The sequence below is a fragment of the Charadrius vociferus genome, unplaced genomic scaffold (assembly GCF_000708025.1).
Source record: "Charadrius vociferus isolate BGI_N301 unplaced genomic scaffold, ASM70802v2 scaffold793, whole genome shotgun sequence".
NCBI lineage: Eukaryota > Metazoa > Chordata > Aves > Charadriiformes > Charadriidae > Charadrius > Charadrius vociferus.
In genome coordinates, this window is record NW_009647833.1 from 56,949 (window position 1) to 82,748 (window position 25,800).

Sequence of the window (25,800 nt, forward strand, 5' to 3'; positions counted from 1 at the left end):
TCTGTGCGTATTATACCTAAATACACCTAACAGAAAAATTTAAGCAATCTTATAGAACCCACCAGACGTTACTAGATAATTCCTCACATAAGCACTCTGCAATCAGTGCAACGACATCACGGAGCAACCATCTGGGGTGCAAATAACTATTTTCCTCTTTAATTTCAAATTCACCTTTTAACTGCACAAACCTAATGGCTTCCAATTTTTCCTCCATACACATTACAAGCAAAAAGACACTGTGGAATGTTTATCTCTTATCTGGATATTGTCATTTTACTGTCTCAAACTTCTTGAAACAAGCTTTTCGCTAGGGAGGAAATCAGTCAGCATCAGACCTAGTGGGGAAACCCTGCACTTGCTCAATGTCTATGGCTCTTACATAGTTCCAGATGTTCAGAACATTAATAATGCACTAACTCGAAACCTCTTTTTGAAACTTTAGAATGTGCAAATTGCATTAAAACCTCTTTGCCCTCATTAATGGTATTGTTACAATCCCAGTACTCTGGAAAATGTTTTTTGGCATTTGTTTAACTTTGTGATATTGCCATTTACTCATTTTAACAGCCAGTGCTCAAATCTTAATGCTTTTAATAGGCCTGCCTAAACAGACTACCATCTTTTGTAAATTTATTGAAGTAATTTATTAAATAAGTAAAAGTTGTCTGAAGGCAGTGTTGGGAGTTTTTATTGATGGCAGAAAAAATAGAAAAATATTTACAAAACTGTGTTTAGGGTAAGTTTTAGAAACGAAAATACTCTGCTCTTTTTTCAATGTTATGACCAATTCACTTTCTGCCACTCTGACATAGACTTCTTTTAAAAAAATAATTTCTACCAACCTCATACAAACCTTACTAAGAAAAGGGGTCTGTCTTAAACTATGAAGAGCCAGACATTCAGAATTAATACTGAAACTGTATCCCCCACCTCAGTCTGTCATATATAGGGGTGGCACATTTATGTCTAGGCCAGGAGACCGTATATTCAAGGACCCGGGCTCATATCCAATGCAGACACACAGAAGAGTGCAACAGTCAGAGGTTAAACTGAGGTCCCTCCTGTTTATTCCAAATAACTACCTAGACTGAACCTGAAGATTCTCAGTCCAGTTGCAAACAGCGCAAGTTAGACCTATTGCCATGCTCTATGCTGCTCAAAGAGCTAATGGATATTGGCAAGACCTGCTTGCCTAAAGCTGTGTAATACTGCCAAGAATGGGTTATCAACGGAATGGTAAACACCACTGGGCTGCAACTTCACTACAGTTTTGGTTGATACCTTAAATGTGGGAAGGGAGCCAGGACAATAAACAGAGGTGTTCCAGTCCCCATGGATTTGCTGTCACCCAACCCTGTCTTGTTCTCACTGAAGAAATTACGATCAGCCAAGACAATGTGAAAAAGGGAGGAGACCGACAGAACTTAAACTCTGAACTAGCAGCTCTTAAAATTGAGGTACATAGACACTCAAACGTGAAATTCAGCATTTATTTTTTGCAAGTGACAAAAGTTACTATACATATATCATTATAACCTTACCCCAAAATTCTCAAGGGAAACAGCAAATGCAACACAGCATTAATTAGTCTGTACCTACACGATAATAGTTCTGCCTTCCTAACTAACATAGTACATGGCAATGCCAACTTATGAAGGGCATTTGTTCATCAGTAGCAGGATTGGGACTGCCATATGTATTCAAGATTGGATGTTGAATAGTTTGGTCTCAGATTTATTGTACACAAAACTCATGACTACTCACATGCATGGAAAAGCAACAATTAACTGTTGTTAGAACTGACCGTGTTGCAGATATTTCGCCTTGTATTCAAACCTCAAGTTCAACAGCATCTATGATAAAGTGACCTAAAAATTATTTTCTTGTGATTTGGTTGCTTTTAAATTATACCCTTAGTTACAAAACTGCTACTTCAATAATGGAACAGTGCTTTCAATTAGCCTTTTAATTCCTGTTTCTTCTTTTACTTTGTCTGTTCTGTTGTTCTCTTCCTCAATTCCAGGTCCCAACAAAGGGAGGAACAAAACACAAACCCACCCGTTAATATAGGATGCATAAGAACATTCTTTAGGATATACCAACCAACCTTACTAGAAATAAGTCAGTCTGAAAAAAGGTAATTCACAAGAAAAGTGCTCTAGGAAACAAAAGCCTTTGACAACTTTGTTCCAACACAGCATTTCTTAAAGTTACTCTTCAACAACCCTTGGAATCACTGCAGTACACAGCAGAAACTCTAGACAGTCTAACAATTTTCCAGCAGATATTGTTTAGTTGTAAGAAAGTCTTGCAACTTTTTCATTATTCTCCACTAAATTCTCCTAAAAACACTAATTCACTGGAAGTTATACATACCAAAAGAATCCACATTAATGCAATATAAGAATCATTTAAAAATTCTGCATTCATTTTCTCTTCCATTTCTATTATCTTTGCTACTTTTGTAATTAACTACCCATTAGATGTAAAATTCATATGGCACCATAGCTGTAAACCTCCAACAAGTCACCTGTGTTTTAAACCAGTAACACAACTGGTATGAAAAAAAAAGTATCTATTTTACAGACAGTTGGACACAAATACTTCATAGAGAGTATAGCAAATAATTTTTTTAGTGTAGATTTAGATCATTCAGCCACTTCTAAGAAGTTCACAAAACAGACAACAAAGCAGTTACTATTCCTATCTTTGTAGGCTTGAAATTCTCTTCATTTTTCTAAGATATTTCCCTCTACAAAACTATTTGATACAGTATAATGCAGAATAAACAGCAACACTGTGCAACTACCGAGTAAAACCGCTATTCGACCTCAAAAGTTAAAGCTTGCTTAAGGAAAGCAGTTACAAAAGAAATACAATTCATCTGAATCAATGGAAAATACTGCATCTTAAAGGTGTAAGAGAAAAAAAATAGTAGTAAACAAATCTTGGATTCTCAAGTGAAGAATACTTACCAGTTCACAAGTTTTACTGATGAAAACAGGCATTCAAAGCCTTTTCAGCAACTATCTCATTTTAAAAATTTTACTTCCAAGTTATGGCTCAACAATTAGCAGATACAAATTAACCAACAATGCCTCACAGAAAATAAAAAAAAAAAAACCAAACAAGAAGCCCCAACACATCAACATTAACATTATTGTCCAAAGCTTATTTTGTAAAAAAGCTACTAAAGAAAGGTCAGTTAATTCATCATGATGGATTATCACTAAAATTTATAAGCATTAGCATTTTTCTCCTTGCTGGATACCTTGACTTTGATATGACACATATTGAATGAATCATCTAAGATGCAGGCACCAGGCAAGATATATCTTAATGCAGACAGGTCGGCGACATGAACCCTAATGGTCCTTATCTTAATCTTGTTTAAAAGCATCTTAGATTTCTGAGTAATCTTTTCACCTTCTGATATTCTCTTTTATAGAGTGTTTTTGCTGGAGTTGCTACTGATTTTCACATAAATGCATTTTTGTTGCATAGTATCACCAGTCTTAGTAGCCCTAAAAATGATCTAGGTTTGCAATTTAGTAAACGTTAAGATTAAGCTTATTTTTAAAAAAGTCAATGTACAAGAACACCAATAACGACAGTAAAAATTTGTATGTTATTATAATCTCACTCACAAAACATGGTATCACAGCTGTTCATAACATAAACAGACCCCTATCAAATGTGGAGATGTACATCTCATGCATTGTTTTCTTATCCATATACCCGTTTTTTCTTTCTCCATATATTTTCCTCCATTGCATTATTAATCTCGGACATTTGCCATACATATGTTTTTAAACAGTCGCTCTTCAATGAAAAATATGTTTATTCAAATATCTGATTAAGATAAAGGCAAGTTTCTCTAATATTGCTTTTTTTCCTATTCACATTGCATCTAATAATTGCAAATTGCACAGAGATAACAATGTGGCAGACTTTTCCCACAAAACTGCACGGAGCTCTTTCTCCTACAGCTGCTTTGCCTAAAACAAACCCAGGGGATGGAGGGGCACAGAGGAAGATAACAGCTGAATTATTTTTAATTCCAATTTTTTTGCAGTAACAGCAGTTCATACATTAGGTAGAAAGATCTTTGGAAAGTACCTTCTCAGTCTGACTAAGTTTTCTTAAACTGATCATTAGGGAACGATGCAGGCTTACAATGTTGCAGACATTAAATTCTTTACAAAACAGTTGAATGGCATTCTAGAGATTATAAATATCTTGTTGTAAGGGGCACTCCAGAGCAAAATATAGACAAGTGACTACTACCTCTTCCTGGCAGTAGACAGCTTCTTCAAAGAAATCTAGATTCTCCCAGGAAATATCTACCTGAAGAAACACTAATAGAGAAAAATGCAAGCCATTAATGGATGCTTTTTGCACGCATTAGCACTGGAAGGAGTATGCGACTAAAATGCTAGCTCCTACAGCAATGTACTCTGCTGACATTTCTAACATTCATCTCAGATGTTCTATAAGCAGCATCCAGTTTTCTCATTTTATGATTAGGTTAATGTGGTGACATTTAAAAATTTTACTTGCCCTCTATTTATTTGCACATGGAAACTTTCTAGTAGGTTGATATCTCTTCTAGGTGAGGACAAAATATTTTTTTCTCTCTATTATACACTTCAGAAGTCTGAAACAAGTAATTACATTTCTGCCAGAGTTTGTTTCTCTAGCTCTAAGGTGAGTACAGAGGTCGTCACTTTCACCAAGTATTGGTAGATTACTTCATTAATGTTTACAAAGCAACCTGAAATCCCAGACAAAATATAGAGAAATAAATATTACACATAAAAGCCCCATAACTTCCAGACTGGGAAGTTCAAATGGTACTATTAATTCTATTTCTGCCATAAGTTTATTTTATTTCTGACATGGTGTAACGAAGTTTGAGTAACAGGAGAAGCAGTAAGAGAACACTGCCTGGGTGCTGCTCGTGCGTCCCAACATCGTTCACCGCACACTGTGTCAGGCAGGGTTCTCAACTTCTGCTTCCTGGCAGGTGTTACACCCTCCATACTTTCTAGTCCCATAGACTGAGGCCAAAAAGCATTGATTTACATTCTTACAACAACAAAAAACCCCCACATACCTATATTTTATTAAAGTGAACAGAAGCGAATGGAAGTCCAGTAGGAGGCTACTTCTGTCTCTAGCACTCTCCTTGTATACAAAAAAAGGAAACGTGCAATTTACTACCTGAATTAAATTAATAAAGGGCTTTCTAGAAAATTAAAATTAACTACATTTACAAAGCAACATGATTAGGGATAATTGTCGAAGAGGTTTTCAGGCAAGCAGGTAAAAATATGCAGCATGAATGATGAAAGTGAGGTACTGAAACAGAGCGAGCCACCCCAGACACAGGGCTTCTGACGGAGGTACAGGGAAAAGGGCATCATTATTGAGCCACAAATTCTTAAAACGAAAAGAGTATGTTGAACTGAAAAACGTATCTCTAAGCGCAACCAAACTGAAATCCAACGTACATGCCAAAATTCAAGGTTCATTAAATTACCTGGATAGATGGTACTCAAAATTCAGAGCACTGCCCTCAGCCTTCCAGACAGTTAAAGAGACTTTATTTTTCACTTATTCCAAAGCTGAAACTCCAATTCATAAAACAGGCTAAGCCCTCAAAATACCTGCTTAACTCACAATAGTTAATATACATGCTCATGTACCTCACTAAATTAATCAGATCTTGATTGCTTTGAACATATTTTTTTAAAGCTGCAGTTTTTTAAAGAGAGGTAGCAATTCCCCCATGAAAATCTCTGAAAATCAGTTTTGAAATGCAAATGTCCAGGCAAGCAATATTCTGTATGATGATGAAAGAAAAATACCTTGTTTTCCCTGTACTAATATGCTTATCCTTACATTATTCTGTGTTTTCAACATATTAATCTCTGATTTAAAGGCAACACAATCCAGAATAAAAGAAGTAGAATGAAAAAGGGCATCCATAGAAAACTATTGGCAATGTGATTTTAAAATATCATCCTTCAATTGTCTGCAATTTATATTTATCAATACTTTCGCTAGGATCATGGAAGTGTTCCCACAAAGAAAAAAAACCAAAACACTCACCCTGTTTAGCTAGGTGACCTTTCAGTGAAACATAAGGGCAGTGAGAGGGGGAAGGGTACCAGAGCTGTCCAGCAATCTCTTTCCTTCTTTATTAAATGTCATTACAAAGTCTCTCTATACTTTCAATTCAGATTACTATTCTCATCCAAACTTCCATAAATATTTTTCAGGTCTGTATACATAAGATCAACTATTACACACTGTTCAACATTACACACTTTAGTAAAAGAATAATGACGACAGTGAAAACTGAAGAATGCTCCCATTTCATTTCCAAAATAGGTTGAATGCAAAATTATTTTCAGATTGTTAGCTTTGCATGTAAGTGCAGAATTTTGTGAGCTAGGTTAAATAAATTTATAGTCAGTAATCTTTTTTTTTCAATTACTCGACATTACCTGGTCTAATGTGGTCACCTAATGGTTACTGTCAGTAATTGCACTGATGACTGCAATTTTTTTTATAGACACCCAGTGAAGAAAAACCCCTCACTTTGTGAAGAAATAGTTTTAATTTCATTTTTTAGAATACTCTCTGTTAAGGAACCTTAGAAATAAGGGAAATGGTCTGAAACCTTTATTTCCATTATGCTGGGGTTTTTTGTTCATTTGGTAGGATTTTTTGGAGGGGCAGTTTTTTGAAAGGCATTTGTTTTGCTTGTTGAGATGATTTTTGAAAACTATAAATGATGGTTTAAAATGAAAAAAGTCACACTCTTGCAAGCATTACAAGAAACGTGGGCAGAATCATATTGCAGGTTTATATTCCTGTTCCTCAGACCTGACCATAAATAACAGTAACAACTAACAGAGAAGAAAGCAGAACTCCTGTGAGGTACAGATTAACCATAACTAGATATTTGTTGTCAGTGAAATTAGATATTACATAGTTTGAAATTGAGAAATTTGATTCCTTTTAGCCAATGCCAGTGAGCAATACCCCCCGACTCAAGAAAAAGATAGCAGAATCTCCAATGCAATGAAATGGAACATGAAACAAGAAAAGAAGAAATTAACTGGATGAATACCACATTCAAATGGCATACAAAGAACATGCAAAGGCATTCTTGCTGCTGAGTTATAAACATAAAGTTTCCCTTCATGATGTGTGCTTACATGCAGGAGATTTATTTTTTTTTAAGAATTCCAAAACACTCAGGGAAACAATTTCAGAAAAAACTGCAGATCAATCTGGCTTTTTTTGGGTAAAACTAATTGAAACAATTGTACTCATTAACTAAGATAGACATCTGTTGAAACCAAATATGAACGTGTTTTTTTCATGAAAACAAACTTCTGTGCCAGCCAATATGACATCCAAGAAATTACAACAGAATATAATCACAATGTGTTACTACAATACATTTGTTTTATAAACATTTATACATGTTGATGCATAAAGCAAAAGATTACACAGTACATTTTCAAGTAGAGCGCGTGCACTTTCAGAGGAAGTATATGAGTTAAGATTTCCTTACCTTATAGGATGGCAAAAAGCACAAAATTCCTTGGCCAACTGCTTGACACACTGAAAGCAGAAGGGCTCCCACCTCATCTTGGAACTCAAAGGTCTCTGTATGCTGGAACGTGGCACACAACTTCCGACCATTAGGGCCTGCTCCAATGGTGCCAACCCAAACCTGGTGTATTTCATATTAAAAAAAAAAATTAATTCTAAAATATGCAACACAAACTGTATTAAGTTACATTAGTATAAATAATGAAGTTTTAAGTGTGAAGGAAAATACTGAGATATTTCTAAACAAATCAGTTCCAGTACTTAAACCCAGAAGATCAAGTGCAATAACTGACATAAGGTCGGTATTACCAAAATAGCATGACTTCAACTTTTCCAGGGGAGTATGTTTTTAAAAATTGCCCCTTTTTTCATTTGAAAATATACTTTGCAATTGCATTAATCCAAGCAAGTCTGTTCTGTACATTTTGTTTTATTTACAGAATGGGTTTGTCAGCATTTTTATTTGCGAGTTTCTTTTACAATGGCCAACATTATGCCTCAGGAGAGGGAACAACGATGCAGAAGTTTACCTGTGAGTTCCGAATAATGTGATTTGCCTCCAACTGAATAGAAAACTTCACGCCAAGCTCTGAAGAGAATGAATCCATTGGAGAGAGCGTACCAGATGTCAGAACAATTGTTCTAACATCACTTAAGTCTGAAAAAGCCTAGGTTGGACAAAGAAAAGAAGGAATTTAGAAAATCAATACAATCATTTTAAGATCTTATATGTATTTGTTATCACTCAAATCACTTAAGACCTCCTACTTCACACTCGGCTTACCACAGCAGGATTCAAGCACCAAAAATTAAGCATGTGGACTACGGTTTTCTGCCGCAAACTCCTTTTATGCTTGGGCCGTGTAAAGGCAGCCATTGTATCTGAAACATCAAGTTGGTTTTCATTCATCCAAGCGTAAGTTTGTTGTAGAGCAACTCTGTAGTCATCTGCATACCTATATAGGGAAATATAAATATCAATAAAAACTACAATTAAGCAATTAAACTGTAAGCATTAAGCTCATACAAAGCAAAGACAGTGTTGCTACAATGCATTTACCATTTAAGTATAAAAAAATAATTTTATACTTTCAGAAAAAACAGTGAAACTTTACAATAATTAGTATTTAAAAATAAGGTTTAAATCAGAAATTTTTAGTAACTGCTGGCATTAGTAGTCGAGATATCAAAATAGTCAAATGATAAGTGCTATGTAGAAAAACAAAACCCATGCATATTTAACTTAGTAACACATCAAGAAAGTTTACACCTAACTTTCAAATAAATTTATTCAACATTCGAATTCATTTATGAATGAAAAAAATAATTTGGTAGCATTTAAATTCTTCCCACATAAATAGATTTTCCAAAACTTACCGAAAGTTTTGCTCAGAAACCAGATACCATAACTGAGGTGTTGCACAAATGAAAGAGGTGCTTTGGCAAAGCAGCTGAACGAAACACAACCACACAGCTCAGGCTATGTATTTGTACTGACCTGCTATTATCTTTAAAAAGATAGAAAAGAACCATGAATAACCCTTTCAGCACAATCTGAGTGGCAGGGCTCACAACCGGTATCTCAATAAGTTCCTCTCTACCGAGCATTGATATTTTTTCTTCTTTTTCAAGGACAGTAGCAAGATGTTTCTATCAGAGGCAAACAAATTCCACGTTAACAATGTTCTAAGTATCTTCTCAAAAACAAAGCTAATACAGATACAAGACTATCAGCACACTGTTTTAAAAGTTCACCTAAGACACCTATTAAAGTCAGACCGAAGACAAAATTGGAAAGGGAAAGTAACAGCACTTTTAACACATTTGGCTTACACAGAAAGGAGGGATAAACTTGAAAATAGGCTAACTAAATTTCAACAGTCAAAAAAACATAGCTGGATACAACAGACAAAACTATCACTGACTCACTGGTTCAATTTAAATAATTGTACATGATCAATTATGTCCTTTAAAGCATTGATTGTCCACAGATTCCAGTAGCTCAAGTGGATTACTCCTTGTTTTCATCAGGTATCATTTTCAGACAGCTTTTCAATAGTGCAGTAAATAAAAAGATGTGTTAGCATTTAACTTATGTACATTTTAAGATATTTAACAACATCAATATTACGCACTCTGGTACTCATTTATATAGCATACAACATTACCTGTAAAATGGGGAAAGTAATAGCAGTTATTCCCATTTTGTGCAAAATGGTGAGCATTTCTTTTCCACTCCAAACCTTACAGGAAGTTTCATACCCTCTTTCTACTAATTGACTAGAGCTCTCCTGTAACCAGCTGCAAAACGAGAGAAATCAGAAAAAAACTTCAGCATTAATTTTAGAGATTTAGAGATACTTTGCAGGTACAAACCAAACCTCAACAATTGCACCAGACTTCTATGAGGATGACAAATATTTTACTACATCTAAGTAGAGATTCTGCTTTTCCTTATGCCAGTTTTTCACTGTTCAACTAACTTCTACAGAACTGCTCTTGAAGCAGCTCACTGAAGTAAAAAGAAAATTTGTCCCTATATGTTTCTATTTTATCATCATATAATTCTTTACAATATAGAAAAAGGATTAAAATATAACCTGCTTTTATGATATAATGTCAGGCTCATTTAAGAAAGATTTCTGCTGTAGTTTTAAAGCCACTCATTATTAGTTTAACTGATGCAAGTTGGTTTATGATCCCTGTCAATTGTAGGCTTTCCTATTAAGAACAAATCTCGAGGCATGAAATGAGTACATTTAATATTTATACACCGTAAGGGAAAGACAGGCAATAAAAAGTGCATATTTTAACCTGCCTACAGATATTTGTAACTCTGCTACAATTTGAAAATTAAACATAATTATAATTGCATGTACAATGCAAAATGCCATAGGACTTCCTAAAACCATGATCTAAACGTGCATATCATCTTATTTATGGCAGAGCTAAAATTTTCTCTAACTGAATGTGTTCTCCATCATCCCTGCAGTATTACAAGTCCTCTGTCTAGAAAGCAGGCAGGCTTCCTCCCTCTCAGGAAATGCCGAAGCTGTCTGTTCCATCAACCAGCAGGAGGCATCAGAAAGACAGCTGTCATTTCTACAACAGTTCAAAATATTTACCTGTAAAGTCAGTTAATCATTATCAACTAAAGCAACAAGGCTTAGTGACTGTTTCAGTTCCAGATTTCCTGTCCTGTCACTGCAAATAATCTGATCAATGGAACAATTAAAAAAAAACCCAAACTTCCCTTTTGCCAGGTTAAACACAAACAAAACCCCATAAATACCACCACCACAATCACTTCTTAGGCTATAATTTGCTTTATCTTATTAAGGAATGATGACCACTAACAGAGGCAGAACTTCACCAGTGTAGTACTCTGCCCCATTTCCTCAAATGTAACATCAAAAAGACCTGGAACTAAAATTAGGAAAAGGCCGCTATGACAGAAATGAAACAGATTTACAATGGATAAAACATTTCAGGAAATGTAAAACTTCTGGTTCCCTGTTACAAACTTCAAACACCATCACACACTTTTGAAAAGTTCATGCTATAAACGCAAATAGAAACTTAACACAAGAACCTTCCTAATACTAAAATATCACAAAACAAGCAAATTCTAGAATAAATTCAAAATCTAACATTAAAGCATTTACTTGAAATACCTGTTAATTATTTTTAGAGTAAAGCAGCAAGTATAAATAAAATTAGCTTGATTCGCAGAAAGATATCTATGTTTTTGAAGTGAAAAATTGGTGTATGCAATGTTTTCAGGAAGAGATTTAATGAATGTTACAAACATCCCTTCAATTCAAGAAAGTATATTGGCTCCTTCCCTCCCTACCAGAAAATCCCATTGTTGACACAGCTTACTCCATGGAACAAAGCAATTTGACCTGGTAAATCTGCATTTCATCAGAAAAGTTTGCCAGTATACCTCTATTGGTATACCTTCAAATTCCTCAGAAAGGTCATTTTAGCACCTCTGTGGCACTAAGCCCGTGCTTAAGTGCTTTCTGGAACGAGGGCCCAAGATCTTTATACCTGAAATAAGATTTTCCTAATTACCCATGCATTTGGCATAGCCATGTCACTATGCAACAGTATTTTACCAATTACTGTCTATTTACACCCACTCTTCTGCTTTCCAACAACTGCTTTTCATGCTGTTGGCAGATCTGCCAAAACAATCAACCTTAGTTTTTCTGATAAGGTTATAAAGCTTGAGGCAACCAAATCTCCAGCCATGCTGTTCTTGCCTTTTACTAAAATTTAACATTTGAAATATCCAAGGTAGGAGAATTTGCTTCTGCAAAAAAGAAAAACAAAAGTCACTTGTCTTGTGACACATAAACATTAACTCTCAGAATAGAGACAGGATAGGAAAAATGATGAACTCCTTGCTGTGGTGTACTCCAAAGTCTGTTTCACCAACCGCTAAGGCAACAAAATAACCATTTGACATGCATTGAATCAGAGTTCAGTTAACTTCAAAGCCACTTGTATCATTATCCACTTTGATTCTGCTGACTTGGTTGTTCAAGGTTTCATTAGCACTGTGTTTCTGAACCCTTTCAGTCCCTGGATCCCTCAACAGAAAGGTTCAAAACTTAAGGGCTACAGAGCTGAATTCCAAATTCTTTAGCGCTGACAGACTCTTCTCAACTTTCTCACGTTCACAGTCCATCCAAAAGACTTTTGCCCCTAACTCCTTGTTTCTTTCCCCCCAGTCCATCTGCTTTTGTTCCATTCCCTCTCACCATTTTCAACTTCTGCTCAGGTCTTCCCCTTCCAATTCTGTCTCCATAGTTTCTGGGGTTTACCTTTATTTTTTGCTTTTACTACCTTTTCCTCTATGGGTACAGAAAGAATATGAGAAGAGGAAAACATTTTCTGGTTTTTCAGCCTTACTGATCAACTCTTGCTTTCAAAACCACTCCCTCAATCATCCATATTTCTCTATCCACTGAACTCCACGATCCTTGTGTTGCAAGGTACTAAGAGATTCGGCACGTCCTTGATTTCATTTTCAGTAGAAAAGCAAGTCATTAAAACCACATTCCACTGACATACTCCAGGGAGAAAGAACTATCAGTAATTCTGTGTGAACAACTTTTGCTTGAGAATAATCAAAAATTCAAAGAGGATAGTGCATACTCTGTTCAAAGAGTTTGCTACCTGAATTCTCTAAAGACTTCAACAAATCTCTTCTGAGAATTCGCATGTACCCCAGTCTTTCAGACCCTTATCTCTTTGCTCAACTTCAAGTTGTTTCACAGGGAAAACAAAGGGCACAACTGGTAAATTCACTTTCAACTATGAGGAATCTGTTCCAAATAGATTCCAATCAGATTCCAAGAACACATTCCAGCCTGTTCCAAACACTTCCTGTCTAAGGCTCTGAAAGCATTTTACAAATGTGAACTAATTAATGCATTGACAAAATAATGCCATTATTATTTGTCAAATAAGCAAACAGAAGGACACGAAAGATAACAATTATTTACCCTAGGTAAAATTTTCATACAGAACTTCACAAACTAGGACAGGAAGCCCCATGAAGATTAGCACATCATTCAAGAGCATAACATACTTTTCAAAACAAAATTCAAGGCCTCCCTTTAAGACAAGAGTATTTTTTAAACAGAACAAACCCCTCTGGATTGCTCAAATGAACAAAGATTAGGTGATTGCATAGTTTGAATTATACCTCTGTTGCATTTTATCTGATGTAACATAGTAACCAGTAAATTGCATCAGCAAAAGGAATCTAAATTTAATTTTAAAAAATACTAGTTGATACAATGGAATTAGAAAGAGTTGCCTTACTTTGTCAAAGAGTAGCACACAGCCCGTAGGGCCTCATGATCCTTCTGCCTGATGTTGTTATTGACCATGAAATCTAGCTCTTCTCGAGCAGCTCTCAGTTGACTTTCTGTAACACCGTAGCTCACTGACTCCCGAGCACAGTCCTCAATATTATGGGCTTCATCTAAAATGACTACTTGGCCTTTCAGGTTAATTTCCATCTAAAAAAGAAAATTAACACAGTGAAAGACATTAAAGAGAAACGGCAACTAACAGGACGCTGTTACAAAAGTGCATGTTCTGCATCATGATGTAAGCAACAGAAAGTTTTCAGCTTTTTGATCTGATTTCTGTAACCTAGACAATAACCAGAGTGAGAAGAAAAAAAAAAAAAAAGCCTTATCTCAGCCTGGATGAATATAATCTGAACCTACTTTTTTACACTGAGGGTGGTGGAACACTGGCCCAGGTTGCCCAGAGAGGTGGAAGATGCCCCATCCCTGGAAACATTCCAGGTCAGATTGGATGGGGCTCTGAGCAACCTGGTCTAGTTGGAGATGTCCCTGCTCATTGCAGGGGCATTGCATGAGATGGCCTTTAAAGGTCCCTTCCAACCCAAACTATTCTATGATTTTACTACATTCTCCATCAACCAAACAATTGTGAAGTTTGCAAGGGCTTCTCTTCCATTGATTGAAAAAAACCGTGACTGATCAGCTAGAGTACGAGACCAGCGTTACTTGGAATACAGAAATGCTCAGGCAGGGAGAAGAAAGAGAAAAAATTAATTAACCTAGGAGTTATTTCGTAGATAATATTTTGGATATACATCAGATTTCAGTTGACAATAGCCACTGAACATTATGTTTCTAACTCCCCTTTAACTTCAGTTATTGCAATCTACTTAAATATATACTTACGCTCTCCCTTATCTGCGGGTCTAGGAGATAATTATAGGGACAAAATACAATATCTGCGTCCACCATGAGTTCTCTGGCTGCAAAATATGCACAGGCACGAAGTTTCTTTCCCAGGCTCACTAGATCTTCAATGTCCCAAGCCTGACACATCCTATGCGCAGACTGTAGAGCATGGTGTTCACTGAGTTTATGTACACCATGATAGTAAAGACAGGACTTGCCCTAAAAGTAAATAAGCACAGATAGTTAGCGGTTACAAAAAATAATGAAAAACAAGTAAGCTTAAATCCTCCAAGTTGTTACATGCATTCGACTTTATTTCCTGGAAGCATTTCTAATATCTAATTTTTATGTCAGACAATAATGAAAAACATGTCATGTCAGAAAGAGAACAGGCAAATCCACATTCCTAAAACGTACGTTGATAAAGGGCATTTCTTTCTTCTTCATCTATAAAACCAAGGACAATTTAAGTCTTACTAAGAACATTAACCTAGCAGTCATAAATATTTTTCCTGCCACCATATATTTATTTCAGTATTGATACACTGTATCAACATTTTCTAACAATTAAATTACTCATTCCAACCGTTCAACTACTTTTCATTTTAATATGTTTAAATGAATGCTCATTTTTTGAAACAAAATTACTCACATGTTTTCCTTCCAGCAATTCTACACACATTTCGTTCCTGTTACTACCACTGCTAGATACCACCGGATGAATACAGGTATAATCCCGGCTAGAAAGAATTGTCATAGGGACACTGGAATATGCTGTCCTCTTCAACTCTCTGGTAATCTGGGATATTTGCTTGTGTGTTCGTGTTCCAAAAAATATTTTGGGAATGAACGTCTGATCTCCATTTTTTTTCTTCTTTGTGTTACTAGTATCTTTATCAGTTTCTTTTCCAGAAGAACAGGAACACTCAGTGCAAGGACCAGAAGACTGCAATCCAAACCAAAAAAAGATTAACAAAATCCCACAGTAAGATAGACCACAAGCAGATTTAGCATGTTTATTTAGAAAAGGCCCTCTAGGACAGTTCAAGATAGCCTGTTAAATCGCCAGGCTGGCCCATCAAACTGCAAAAAGTTTAAAAGCATTAAAGTATACACCATGTCCTCATACCTGAAAATATTAAAAAACTTCTAGCAATCAGTAGATACAACTATATCATAACCCACTCATAGAAAGAATTATTACTCCAGTGGAGTATTTACACATGTGAATAATGCAAATAAACTTCTCACATTCAAGCTTCAGCATGAGGACACTCCTGTTACGGAGCAAGAAGTGTCCAGCACCTTAAATGAAGAAGCTGACACCCAAAGTAAAATACCAAGTACATTTTTCCTTAAAGCAAGCAGAAGAAATCTGGAAAGTTTAAAGAAATCTATTTGCAGATAAAACAGACCACATTATATACTCTCCATTAGAAACATGTTTGCCATGCCATTATGTCAAAGGCCATCTAGTAACTATGAGAATAAAAGACGAAATAGGGAATAATTCTAAGCAGAACCTAATCATGTAAAATATTTGTTAAAAGCCAATTTTTTTTTTCTTCTTGAGAAGGACTATCTTTCATAACATAAAATACTGTAACAACTGTCATGAAAGTGTCATAATTATTGTGAAAAGACACAAAGAAAACAAAATAACTGATGAGTAACCACGTCCACATACACCTCCCATAAAAAATAATGAATTCTTCTTGAGTAAAAGAGTTTGTGTTTGGTTTTCAGGTGACAGTGCAAGTAACAACATGTAGTTGCCTGCTCAAATACTCCTCCCTCCCGTCTTAATTGTAATCAGTAAGATTATCCTTTATAAACAAATGCTAAGTCACGCCGTGTGTTACACCACAATTCTGGGGATCAAGCTGTCTTTTAGCCTCCACTCTGAGGAAAAGCAAGTTCGTGTTACCCTTAGCCCCGCTCAGCCTTGTCCACCATTAAATATTACAATACATGATAGAACGCATGTAAATGTAACCCCTCTGGAGCTGTCACTCACTGGGATAAAAGGTTCACTGATGTGCCAAAGAAACAGGCCGGCAAAGCAGATAAAGTTACACCCATGCTGGAATTGTTACATTCCCCTCTCAGGTTGCCAGTAACAGCAGATTTCATTACGGTGTGCTGCCACATTAAATAGCCAGTTCCAAATATCCTGCCTTCTATATTGAATAATTACTTATTCATTGAAAGGATAAAAAGAAGAGTTATGAATGGGGCTCTTGTCAACAGCGAAGCAGGAAACAGCTGACATATGGTATATGTTACATATGTGGCAATACTCAACTGGGTTTGGACCCACACAGAAAACTGCAATGCAAATTGTACCTTGATATTTCTATCATCTATATTCTATTTTGCTCTTTGAAATAATGAAAACCACATTACCATGCTAACAAATAATATAACAGAAGCAGTTTACTTATTGTGTAGGGCCTTTAAAAATGCATTTATCTTTTAATGCTAATTCAAGTCAGATTGTGTTTTCAGGGGTGAAAAGAAATCACAGAATTCAAAGACAATACCATATCACTAATATTTCACTGCTAATGCTAAGCCTCACATTTGGTTTGCCAAATAAAAGTAACCGAAAAATATTGGGGCCAATCAGACAGCTATTTTGCAAACATTGTTCTAACAACAGGAAAACACAGTTCAAATAAATATATACATAAACATGAACAGAATGCTCTTCTATGATGAGTTTAAAGAAAACAGATATATTTCTTTGCATAAAAAGAATTAAGAGCGTTCTTATGTGTAAGGCTTATAAATTACAGTATTTTACAGGTGGCTGTAAAAGTTTTTCTTAAAAGGTTTGAAATGGGTATAACACTAGCCTTAAGAAGCACTTTACGCAGTATTCCAGTTTTAAAATGTTACCTTTAACTTTGAAAAAAAAAGTGTTGCTTTTTTGGTTTTTTTTAAATCATCATTGAGAAAGTTGTAAACTCAGACTAATTTCATAGTTAAGTAGTAAGAGTATAAAACTGCCTGCAGTAGTCGTAACATTTCTGGAAGCCACAGACACCATTAGCCCAAAATACGTAAATAAATAAATAAAACTTTTTAAAAAGGTCTCTTATAGTTAAGAGAAACTTTTAAGAAAATGGTTAAAACATAGTTTAAAAGTTGAGTTCTTCATGTTATTTGCACATCATTCAAGTGTGTCAATTTGCATTTGAATTCTTCGTATCCTTTATAAAATGGCTTGGCCCTCTTTAAATTTTATTAAAAACAATTTTAATATCACACAGCAAAATCTAACATGGTGTTATTCTCCCACTACCAGAACAAAAGAAAAGAGAATACCGTCCAGCTGAATAAAGTGATGACTCCAATAATGCAGTTCCCATAGCAATGTTGCCTTGTTAAGTACAAATTTTTAGACTCATAACACAGAGATATGGGTTAAACTATAATAAAATTAGAAAATGTTTCAATTTATTTATGAAAGAATCAGGGGGGCTGAGAGGAAATAATATTAAGAAAATAGAAAACTATTTCATAATACCCTCTGGCTTCAGGACTAAACTTGTTTTCAGCTGTTTGAATCTGGGATAGAGATTTTCATTTGGGAGAGGGGGAAAAAAAACAGATATTTCTCTACTTTCTGCAGTATTTAATCAGAAACATCCAGTAACAGACGCTGTTGGAGATCAGATATCAGACTATATGGACCTTAGGCTAATCCAGCTTGTTTTTACTTCTGTCATGGGTAGATAATACAGCCTATCACATCAATATTTATACGGCAAAAACGTGGAAGTCCGATTAAAAAAAAAGAATAATCAAGTCCACCAACCTGTCCTACGTGTAAAATAGAGTTAAACAAACACTGAGGCTATGATCTTTGAAACACAAAGAGATAAGAAGAGTTCTTCATATCTTCATCTACATTTCCCAGTTACAAAGCCATCTAAATGATACAGCAGTGAATACCTCTTGTGTGAAATATCACACAAGCACAATCTAGTAAGATATCAGCAGTGACATTAGCAGAGCTTTTCAACTATTCCTTTATGAGCTCTCAAAAAGCACAGTATTCTGCTGCTGCTGCAGCCTCTTGATTAAAGTACACAAAGCAGCTGTTTATCCTCTCACAGTAACCAGCAGGTGAACCCGGTTCAATATTTATCACAGGCTTTCACAGATCACTGCTAACCAAGCAAACGTTTTAATTAAGCTGGAACTTGCTTCAAAGAGCTCATTCAAAACGTCAATCAGCGGGAAAAGGATCAGATACGGTGTCAGGTGAGAGCCTGTAATACAAATCCACAACTTTCTTCATCCCATCGTGGTAAATTAGCCTATTCTGGAGTCCAGACCCTGATTGTAACAGGCTGCCAGTCTCCTGGAATGTGTAACAGAAGTCACTCAAACTCCATTGTGAAGGTTGTAAGCAATATGTTAAACTGCAATGGGCTAGCACATTAAGACAGATTCTTTTCACAGTTGTTTTTTGATACCCCAAGTGTTTGTTACACTACTCTCCATTTACTGTTTACTTTTTTTACCTAGTATAAATGGGGATTCCTTAACCCAGCTGCCCCAGTTTCTCAGACCGTATGCTTTGACAGAAATAATCAAGAGAGTACCATAAAGGTATAATTTCTCATTTAAACTCACACTGGAAGTGCCCTCTCCTGCAAGAATCAACAGCAGAAGGACAGAAATGATCCAGGCTCTGGACTGAAAGCAGCTAAGAACAGGCCGTCACCTGGGGCAGAAGATGCTCACCCACTGGATCTCCAGGTGTTGTTCTGATGCAGCAAGGCTGGGCAGCACCTCTCACACTCTTACAACCACCAACCCATTCCCTCTCTGTTGGGCTACGAAAAGGAGTACTTCACAAGGAACTAACTTTGCTTTAAGCACAGGATTGACTACAGTAAAACACAAGATATACAAAGGGAGGGTTACCTCATTGGTTGAGAAAATATTTTGATTGCATTGCTGTATCATCCTAAATACATAGTCCATTATAAGTGTTGAACATAACCTCAGCTGACTTCATTTCATAAACTACACTAGAAAAGCATTTTTATACCTAACAGCCTATGCTGTGATGATCTTCATGTCTTAAACTTAATGCAGTTAAGCTGCAGAACTACTAACAATAACCAAGGCCTTATTTTCTGCAACTGTTTATTGATACCAGACAAGTTCTCAGTCTGCTGAAGTAAAAGTTCATCACAGGAAAATAATACCTTATTCTTTCTTTTTAAGAACCCCCCCCCCCCCCCCAAGAAATAAACACTGCTTTCATTCTTAAAAAGAAACTTTAGCAGAAATAAGTACTTTTATTTCTTCTTAGGTTACTTCGTTCTAAAGAAGTAGTAAACAGTATAGTGTTTAAACTTTGAATAGTATAATGTACCGTCTGTCTGTAAACTCAGACCCACGGATAGCACATTATAACACACTCATGTACAGCTTAGCTACTGTTAGAAAAAATAAAGAATTGTCTTAGAAAAATCAGACTATGATCCAGTATTTTATTATTTAACAGTTCGTTGATCTATACCAAAAGTTTCCAGTTTTCTTCACTACGTTAAACTTCTAGAAGTTGTAGATCAAGTTTTTCGGATACCCACACTAAAGCAAATTTTACAATCAAGGAAGCAAGAAAGGTCTTTTTGTTTGAAAGTCAACAGCACACTCTGCTGGCCTCTGTATTTCAAACTACCAACTGAAGTTCAGTGGCACAAAGCATTTCAAACCCTACTCAAAAATCTACAGAGCTTTCCAAAATAATAAAATAAAACTTACTTCACATCAAAGGACCTAGGACACAGATTCACTTTTGTCAAGAAAAGATTTGGCTCCTGGTGTCTTAAAGTTTGAATACAAAAGCTTTTGGCTTCTTTTGCATTTACAAAAGCACAGGACACTGGAAAACAGCTCTCAAAATTAAAACACGCACTGATTAAAATAGAAGCTAATTTAGGACATACAAAGAGCAAAGTGCTGTTCAAAGAGGTGGAAAGAGAATTGAAACACTTGTTGAAATGAAGCACATTTCCAAACGTATATAAACCCTGTACTTAGAAGCTGTGCTACCTACAGGTGGGTATTACCATAGAACAATATTAAAAAATATATTGGAAAGGGAGAATGTGCTTTGTCTTTTGAAAGAAGAAAGTAGATTTCTGTACTGAAGAAAGAAACAAAGGTCAGACCTTATTCCTTTCTTACATTTGTCTCAACCTCACACAATTTCATGATTTCATGGCGTGCTCCTATATTCTAATATTGACAAGAACTGTTCTGTTACAGCCTTTGATAAACATTCACGGGAACTACATCACTAACATAATTTGGGATCTGACATTCATCTCTTCTGCCTCAGATTTCTTCTTCTACTGGCTTTGCTTCAACAAACTTTTACGTAAAATCAGTAAGGTTCAAACACCAAGAAATGCAGAAAACGCCTAGCAGAAAGCTACAGAAACAGCTGCATATTTGTATCTCAACTTCTTGTGGGATACTTCTGCTATGGAAAGTGGTAACTTAAAAAAAACAAAAAAATACCACAACACAAACCCCAAAATGTAAATTTATCACATAAATGTTATCACAGTATCACATAGGATTTTTCATCTTAATCACGTGCAATATATATGACTTGTTTTTTATTACAACACATAGCAATGATCTGCTCCAACTTTCTCCGTACTGCTTTTTTAATGTCTAAAGGCACACATGTTAATATTAAATGCTGTCTTTCACTTACTACACATGCTACAAAACCATGAATGGCAAGTTGAATGAAATCTGCAAAATCTGATATCACTTAATTTCCACGGTCCTAGTTTCAAGTTCTTCCATAATGTCAGAAATCTAATATAAATGGGAATATAACACACAGATTTATATCTGCTATACAATTGCTGTCACATATTGAAAGTTTACAGGCTGAATTTCTGGGCCAGACTGTGCTATTGGGGAACCACAATGTATAAGAGTTCAACCCACTGTTTAGAAGAACAACTTCCACAGAAATAATTTAAACTTAGCAAACCACATTGGTTCAACAGCACCGTTAGGAGTAAAAGCCACTGCAGGTCTCACTATTGATAGTGACAATATATTACTTTAAAGCAACTTACATACTTGGGAACCTTTACATTAGGCTGTAATGCAGCTGGAGGAACAGTGTTTTCTGAAATTATATTAACAAGCTGCATTTCATGCATAATCTCTTTACAATAATATTTTTTTTAAAATTGATCTTGAACTAACAGTCCTGATGTAGAAGATATTACTGTATTACTTACTGTTTGAGGTGAAAAAGTAGTGGATTTCACATTTTTTTCAGGGTGAACAATCAGCTCTCCATTTTTTCTCTGATGATAAACTTCTAAAGCATCAACTAGTTGTACTCCTTTTGCAAAACAATGACGTTTTCTAACCTGCTGGGGAAAAAAAGTACAGTGTTCAAATACACCGGACAGAAGTATGTGCTTACATTAGCAGTCAGTGATTCTGTTTCAACTGTTTTCCACTGAGTCTGTTTCAGTAACGGTACATCACTAACATTCAGTTTAACCAAATCTAAGCTACACAAAAGTCATTTGGGAAAAGCTATAAAGTTTTAATTACAAAATTCAGTAACAACAAGAATTCTGTAATTATTGCTGAGCTTTTCTTCTTTTAATTTCCTACTGTTACAAAACTGATAGAAATAATAATACTATATAGATATAAGCAGAAATCTTCTGTAAGTAAAATGAGAAATAAATCAAAGCCATATTGATCTAAAAACTTCAACAAAAGTAACCATCTGAGCAATATTCTAAAGCAATATACAAGGTACTTACAGTGCACATCTGAATACAAGTACTATGTCACGTCATACCGACACAGACGAAAGCATTACGGAAATATTGCACTCCACATATTAGCCCAGAGATAACTACATTTGACAGGATATAAACCAGAACTCTAATACATTCACAGTATTATTTGAATTTCTAATACATATTTGGAAGCGAACTTTCAACTCTAGAATCTCATACTTCGACTTAATCCTACAGATCAACTGGGGATAAATATATTTTGGGGATATTAGGTGTTTAAACATGCAAGATATAATTTAGGACATGGTATTACGAACAATTTAGTGCCAACAATGGACTCCTTTGTAACAAGTAACAATAAAAACGAACAAAACCCTGCCAATCTATACTATAACTGTGACAGGACTCAACTATTCTCTATGCCCCTCTCTGAAATGCTGATTGGTATTTGACAGCTTTGTTGAGCTATGCCTGGATTATTTTACTGCCAATAAATTTTGCTCACCTGCTGCTCAGTTTCTAAAGGACGAATCCTTTTCCTGTCTACTTGAAAATCATCGTTCTCCTTGTCACACAGAGATAACCTTTTTTTGGCTGACAATTTCGAAGCTAGCGTTTCATTTTCCTTACAGTCTGCAATTAAAAATAAAATAAAATGCTACGTCCACTACCAGGAATGCATTAAACAAGGGCAACATTTTAAAAATAAAGTTTACCACAAATACATATGATGTAGGAAACAGTATTAGACATTTCTAGACCCATTAACCACCATTTCCATACAGATTTCCATGCAGGGCAGAATCAATCCAATTATTATGACGGTAAAAAAAGTCCCTGACTTGAAAGCAAAAAAAGTGACATCACTGGCTAAGTATTTTACTTCCAAACCAGATTTTTAGCTGCCTGTGTATGAAGTTACCTGTGTTTGTTAGCGGGCTTCCCGGTTTTATGGAACTTCCTGTTTCATAATTATTAAAAGAACAAGAAGCACCATGATTCACACTTGTTGCAGCCTCGTTGCTCTTAGGTTGGGAATGACACGTGCAGCGACACAGTGGGGAGGTCTCTAGCTTTCTGTCTTCCTTTTCACATGATGATGTAACCGGTGATTTCTCTAAAGGACACAGTCATTTGTCTTCCATTAAAAACTACTCAAGACCATACACGAGAACTAGACTTTCAAAACAGTTAAGATGAAAGATTTTGTATAGGTACCAGTTATGAACCTTATGTCTCTACAAAGGCTGAACAAGCTCTCATCTCCCTTTGAAGAAGCACAGTGCAAAGAACTGTAACAACTTGCAGAAATGAAAAATACCCCTCCTTGTCAACTCAAGCCACATAACTACAATCCACAAGTATTTTCTTTCAAAGTTCCAACAGCCATATAATTTCCTCATGACAACAGACAGCTAAATCCAGCTTAGTGTTACTGGCCACAACTGGTTTATGTCGCCAATACATATAATCGTCAAAAAAGACCTGGTTAGATTCCTGAAACCAAATGTTTAAAGGTTGATAAGCAACACCAACAACAATTCATTATAACACATTTTGGTAACAAAAACTGGGCAAACAGACACTAACACAACTTACCATACAGAGACTGCTGCCATGATAATGCAGAGCAAAGTAACGCCAAGCTTTTGCCGCTTCCTGTGGGGCTCTCCAACAAACAGTGTTGCCTGTTATTTAAGCCCTTAACAATCTTTAAGGGGAATAAGAACAAAACCAGAATTAATAGAAAAAAAACCAAAGGGGATGTCTTTAACTAAGCTAGAAAACTTCTGAAAATAGAGCAGGACACCTGCTGTCTTCTAAAAAAAAAAAGAAAAGAAAATCAACCCCCCCCCAATCACCTTTAATAATAACAACAGGTCAACAAACCTTAGCTGTATTTCTTTCAAGAGGAGCATGGCTCATTAGCAAGACTCAGAGGTTCACTTATACGGGCTGTGAAATACCTACCTGCTAAGAGCAATACCTGAGGGGGCAAGCTTGCTTCCCTTAGTCTTACACAACCAAACCATTTCTCCCACAATGAAAAAAAGTTCAAAAATGGTTAAAGCTGTTTAAAAATGCTTAAATATAAAGTATAATAATTCATTTTTAAAAACTCTCCAAAAAGTGAAAACTTACTGAAATATCACATTCCGTTTAAGACAGATGTTTTACTAAAACATTCCTTCCTCACATACTTGCAAAATTATATAAGATTTCTATTACAGTATATCTAATTAAATAATCATATATATTACGTAGCACATAACTTACTTCTTAGCATAAATGGTCACAAATCCAAAATGTACTTCAGCATTCCCTAGTTATGGGTCAGATATCATTGTACAGAGAACAGTAAGTTATGTTACAACTGAAATTCTCAAGATATTGGAGGCTCGGAAAACATAAGCTATTAGTTTAGCCAATGTTAATATAAAGTCCACTTACAGCATTCATCATAGCAAGTTGTGAAGGGTAAGCCTTGCAAGGGAATATAATCTTCACTCCCCCAATAGTATATTCTGACACATCTGAAGACATTGTCACTTCTTCCTCCTGTTTACTTCAGGTTTATAACTGCAATAAAAAACAGTATTAACAAGTCAACACTAACAACCAGGCAAAGTCTGAAACAACATATGGCACCAAACAAATCAAGCAGAAACTGCCAACCTGATAAGGGGGCTATGAGGCTCAGGATATTACCAGAATTGGCATATAGGAATTTACACGCTGTCAGTTCAGACTCGGTCCTTGTTAGAAATGAGAGCAAGTTACCACCACCTGATGAGTAACATTAGCAATTCAAGCAATTTAAATAAAAGTATGAATGAACTGCACACATAATTTCAGATTCTATTTGTCAGATTGAATATTGTTGTGATACGAACCCAAATCCTCAGGGGAAAAGTATTTTAGGATATTTAATAAATAAATAGCCAGTTCTTCATTTCTGTAGGTCCACTAGCTTGAACTCGAAGACATTGCAAACTACAGAGATCCAGCTGACAACAGGAGTTTGTACTGTTTGTTTCATAACAATGAGGAAAAAAAGCTGGATGCTGACTTTAGAAATAAGATGTTTTAAACCAACGTTTTTCTTCCACTAGTAATACAGTAATTATTCAGGGTAAGATGAGGTGTCATTTGCTTCACTACCCTCTGAATATAATCTTGCATTTCTCTCACTCTGGATAATAAAAGAAAGTCAGTTTCCCACTAAAATGCTGAAATTATTGAATAAAAAATACTGAAGAGGCATAGATAGCTTAAAAAAAAAGGACATTTTTTAAACACAGATTTTTTTTTCTTACAGGTTTTCAGTATCTACAAAATAAAAGCGATTTTAAATTAGCAGATTCCCTGTGATAAATTAACTCACTAACCTGTGTCCTCATCTGACTTTTAATGAGTAAACATATACGTCAAAAAAAACCACCAATGCATGGCATGATTCAGTTTCATCATCAACTTTCTCAACAGGAAAAAGAAATCCTACCAAGAAGAGATTGGCGACACCAGTTTGCACCCTGCCCGCCCCCCTTCCGAAAATGGAGCTGTACCCCATTAAAAGGCTTTTCCCTAACACGTTCCGGGGGGGG

General features: G+C 35.7%; 1 protein-coding gene across 1 annotated transcript in view; it reads right to left on the reverse strand.

Annotated features, from left to right (window-relative positions):
- The window catches only part of BRIP1 (BRCA1 interacting protein C-terminal helicase 1), a 61,087-nt gene extending 36,348 nt beyond the window's left edge, over positions 1–24,739 (reverse strand). The window contains exons 1-13 of the mRNA XM_009882678.1: positions 24,647–24,739; positions 23,795–23,906; positions 23,118–23,312; positions 22,701–22,828; positions 21,674–21,808; positions 15,028–15,321; positions 14,373–14,594; positions 13,474–13,673; positions 9,804–9,936; positions 9,134–9,285; positions 8,420–8,591; positions 8,166–8,303; positions 7,595–7,756 (exon numbers count right to left, since the gene is read on the reverse strand). Of these exons, the coding sequence (XP_009880980.1) occupies positions 7,595–7,756; positions 8,166–8,303; positions 8,420–8,591; positions 9,134–9,285; positions 9,804–9,936; positions 13,474–13,673; positions 14,373–14,594; positions 15,028–15,321; positions 21,674–21,808; positions 22,701–22,828; positions 23,118–23,312; positions 23,795–23,906; positions 24,647–24,739 (2,136 nt within the window). The remainder of the gene's footprint in view (positions 1–7,594; positions 7,757–8,165; positions 8,304–8,419; positions 8,592–9,133; positions 9,286–9,803; positions 9,937–13,473; positions 13,674–14,372; positions 14,595–15,027; positions 15,322–21,673; positions 21,809–22,700; positions 22,829–23,117; positions 23,313–23,794; positions 23,907–24,646) is intronic.
- Positions 24,740–25,800: the final 1,061 nt, after the last annotated feature.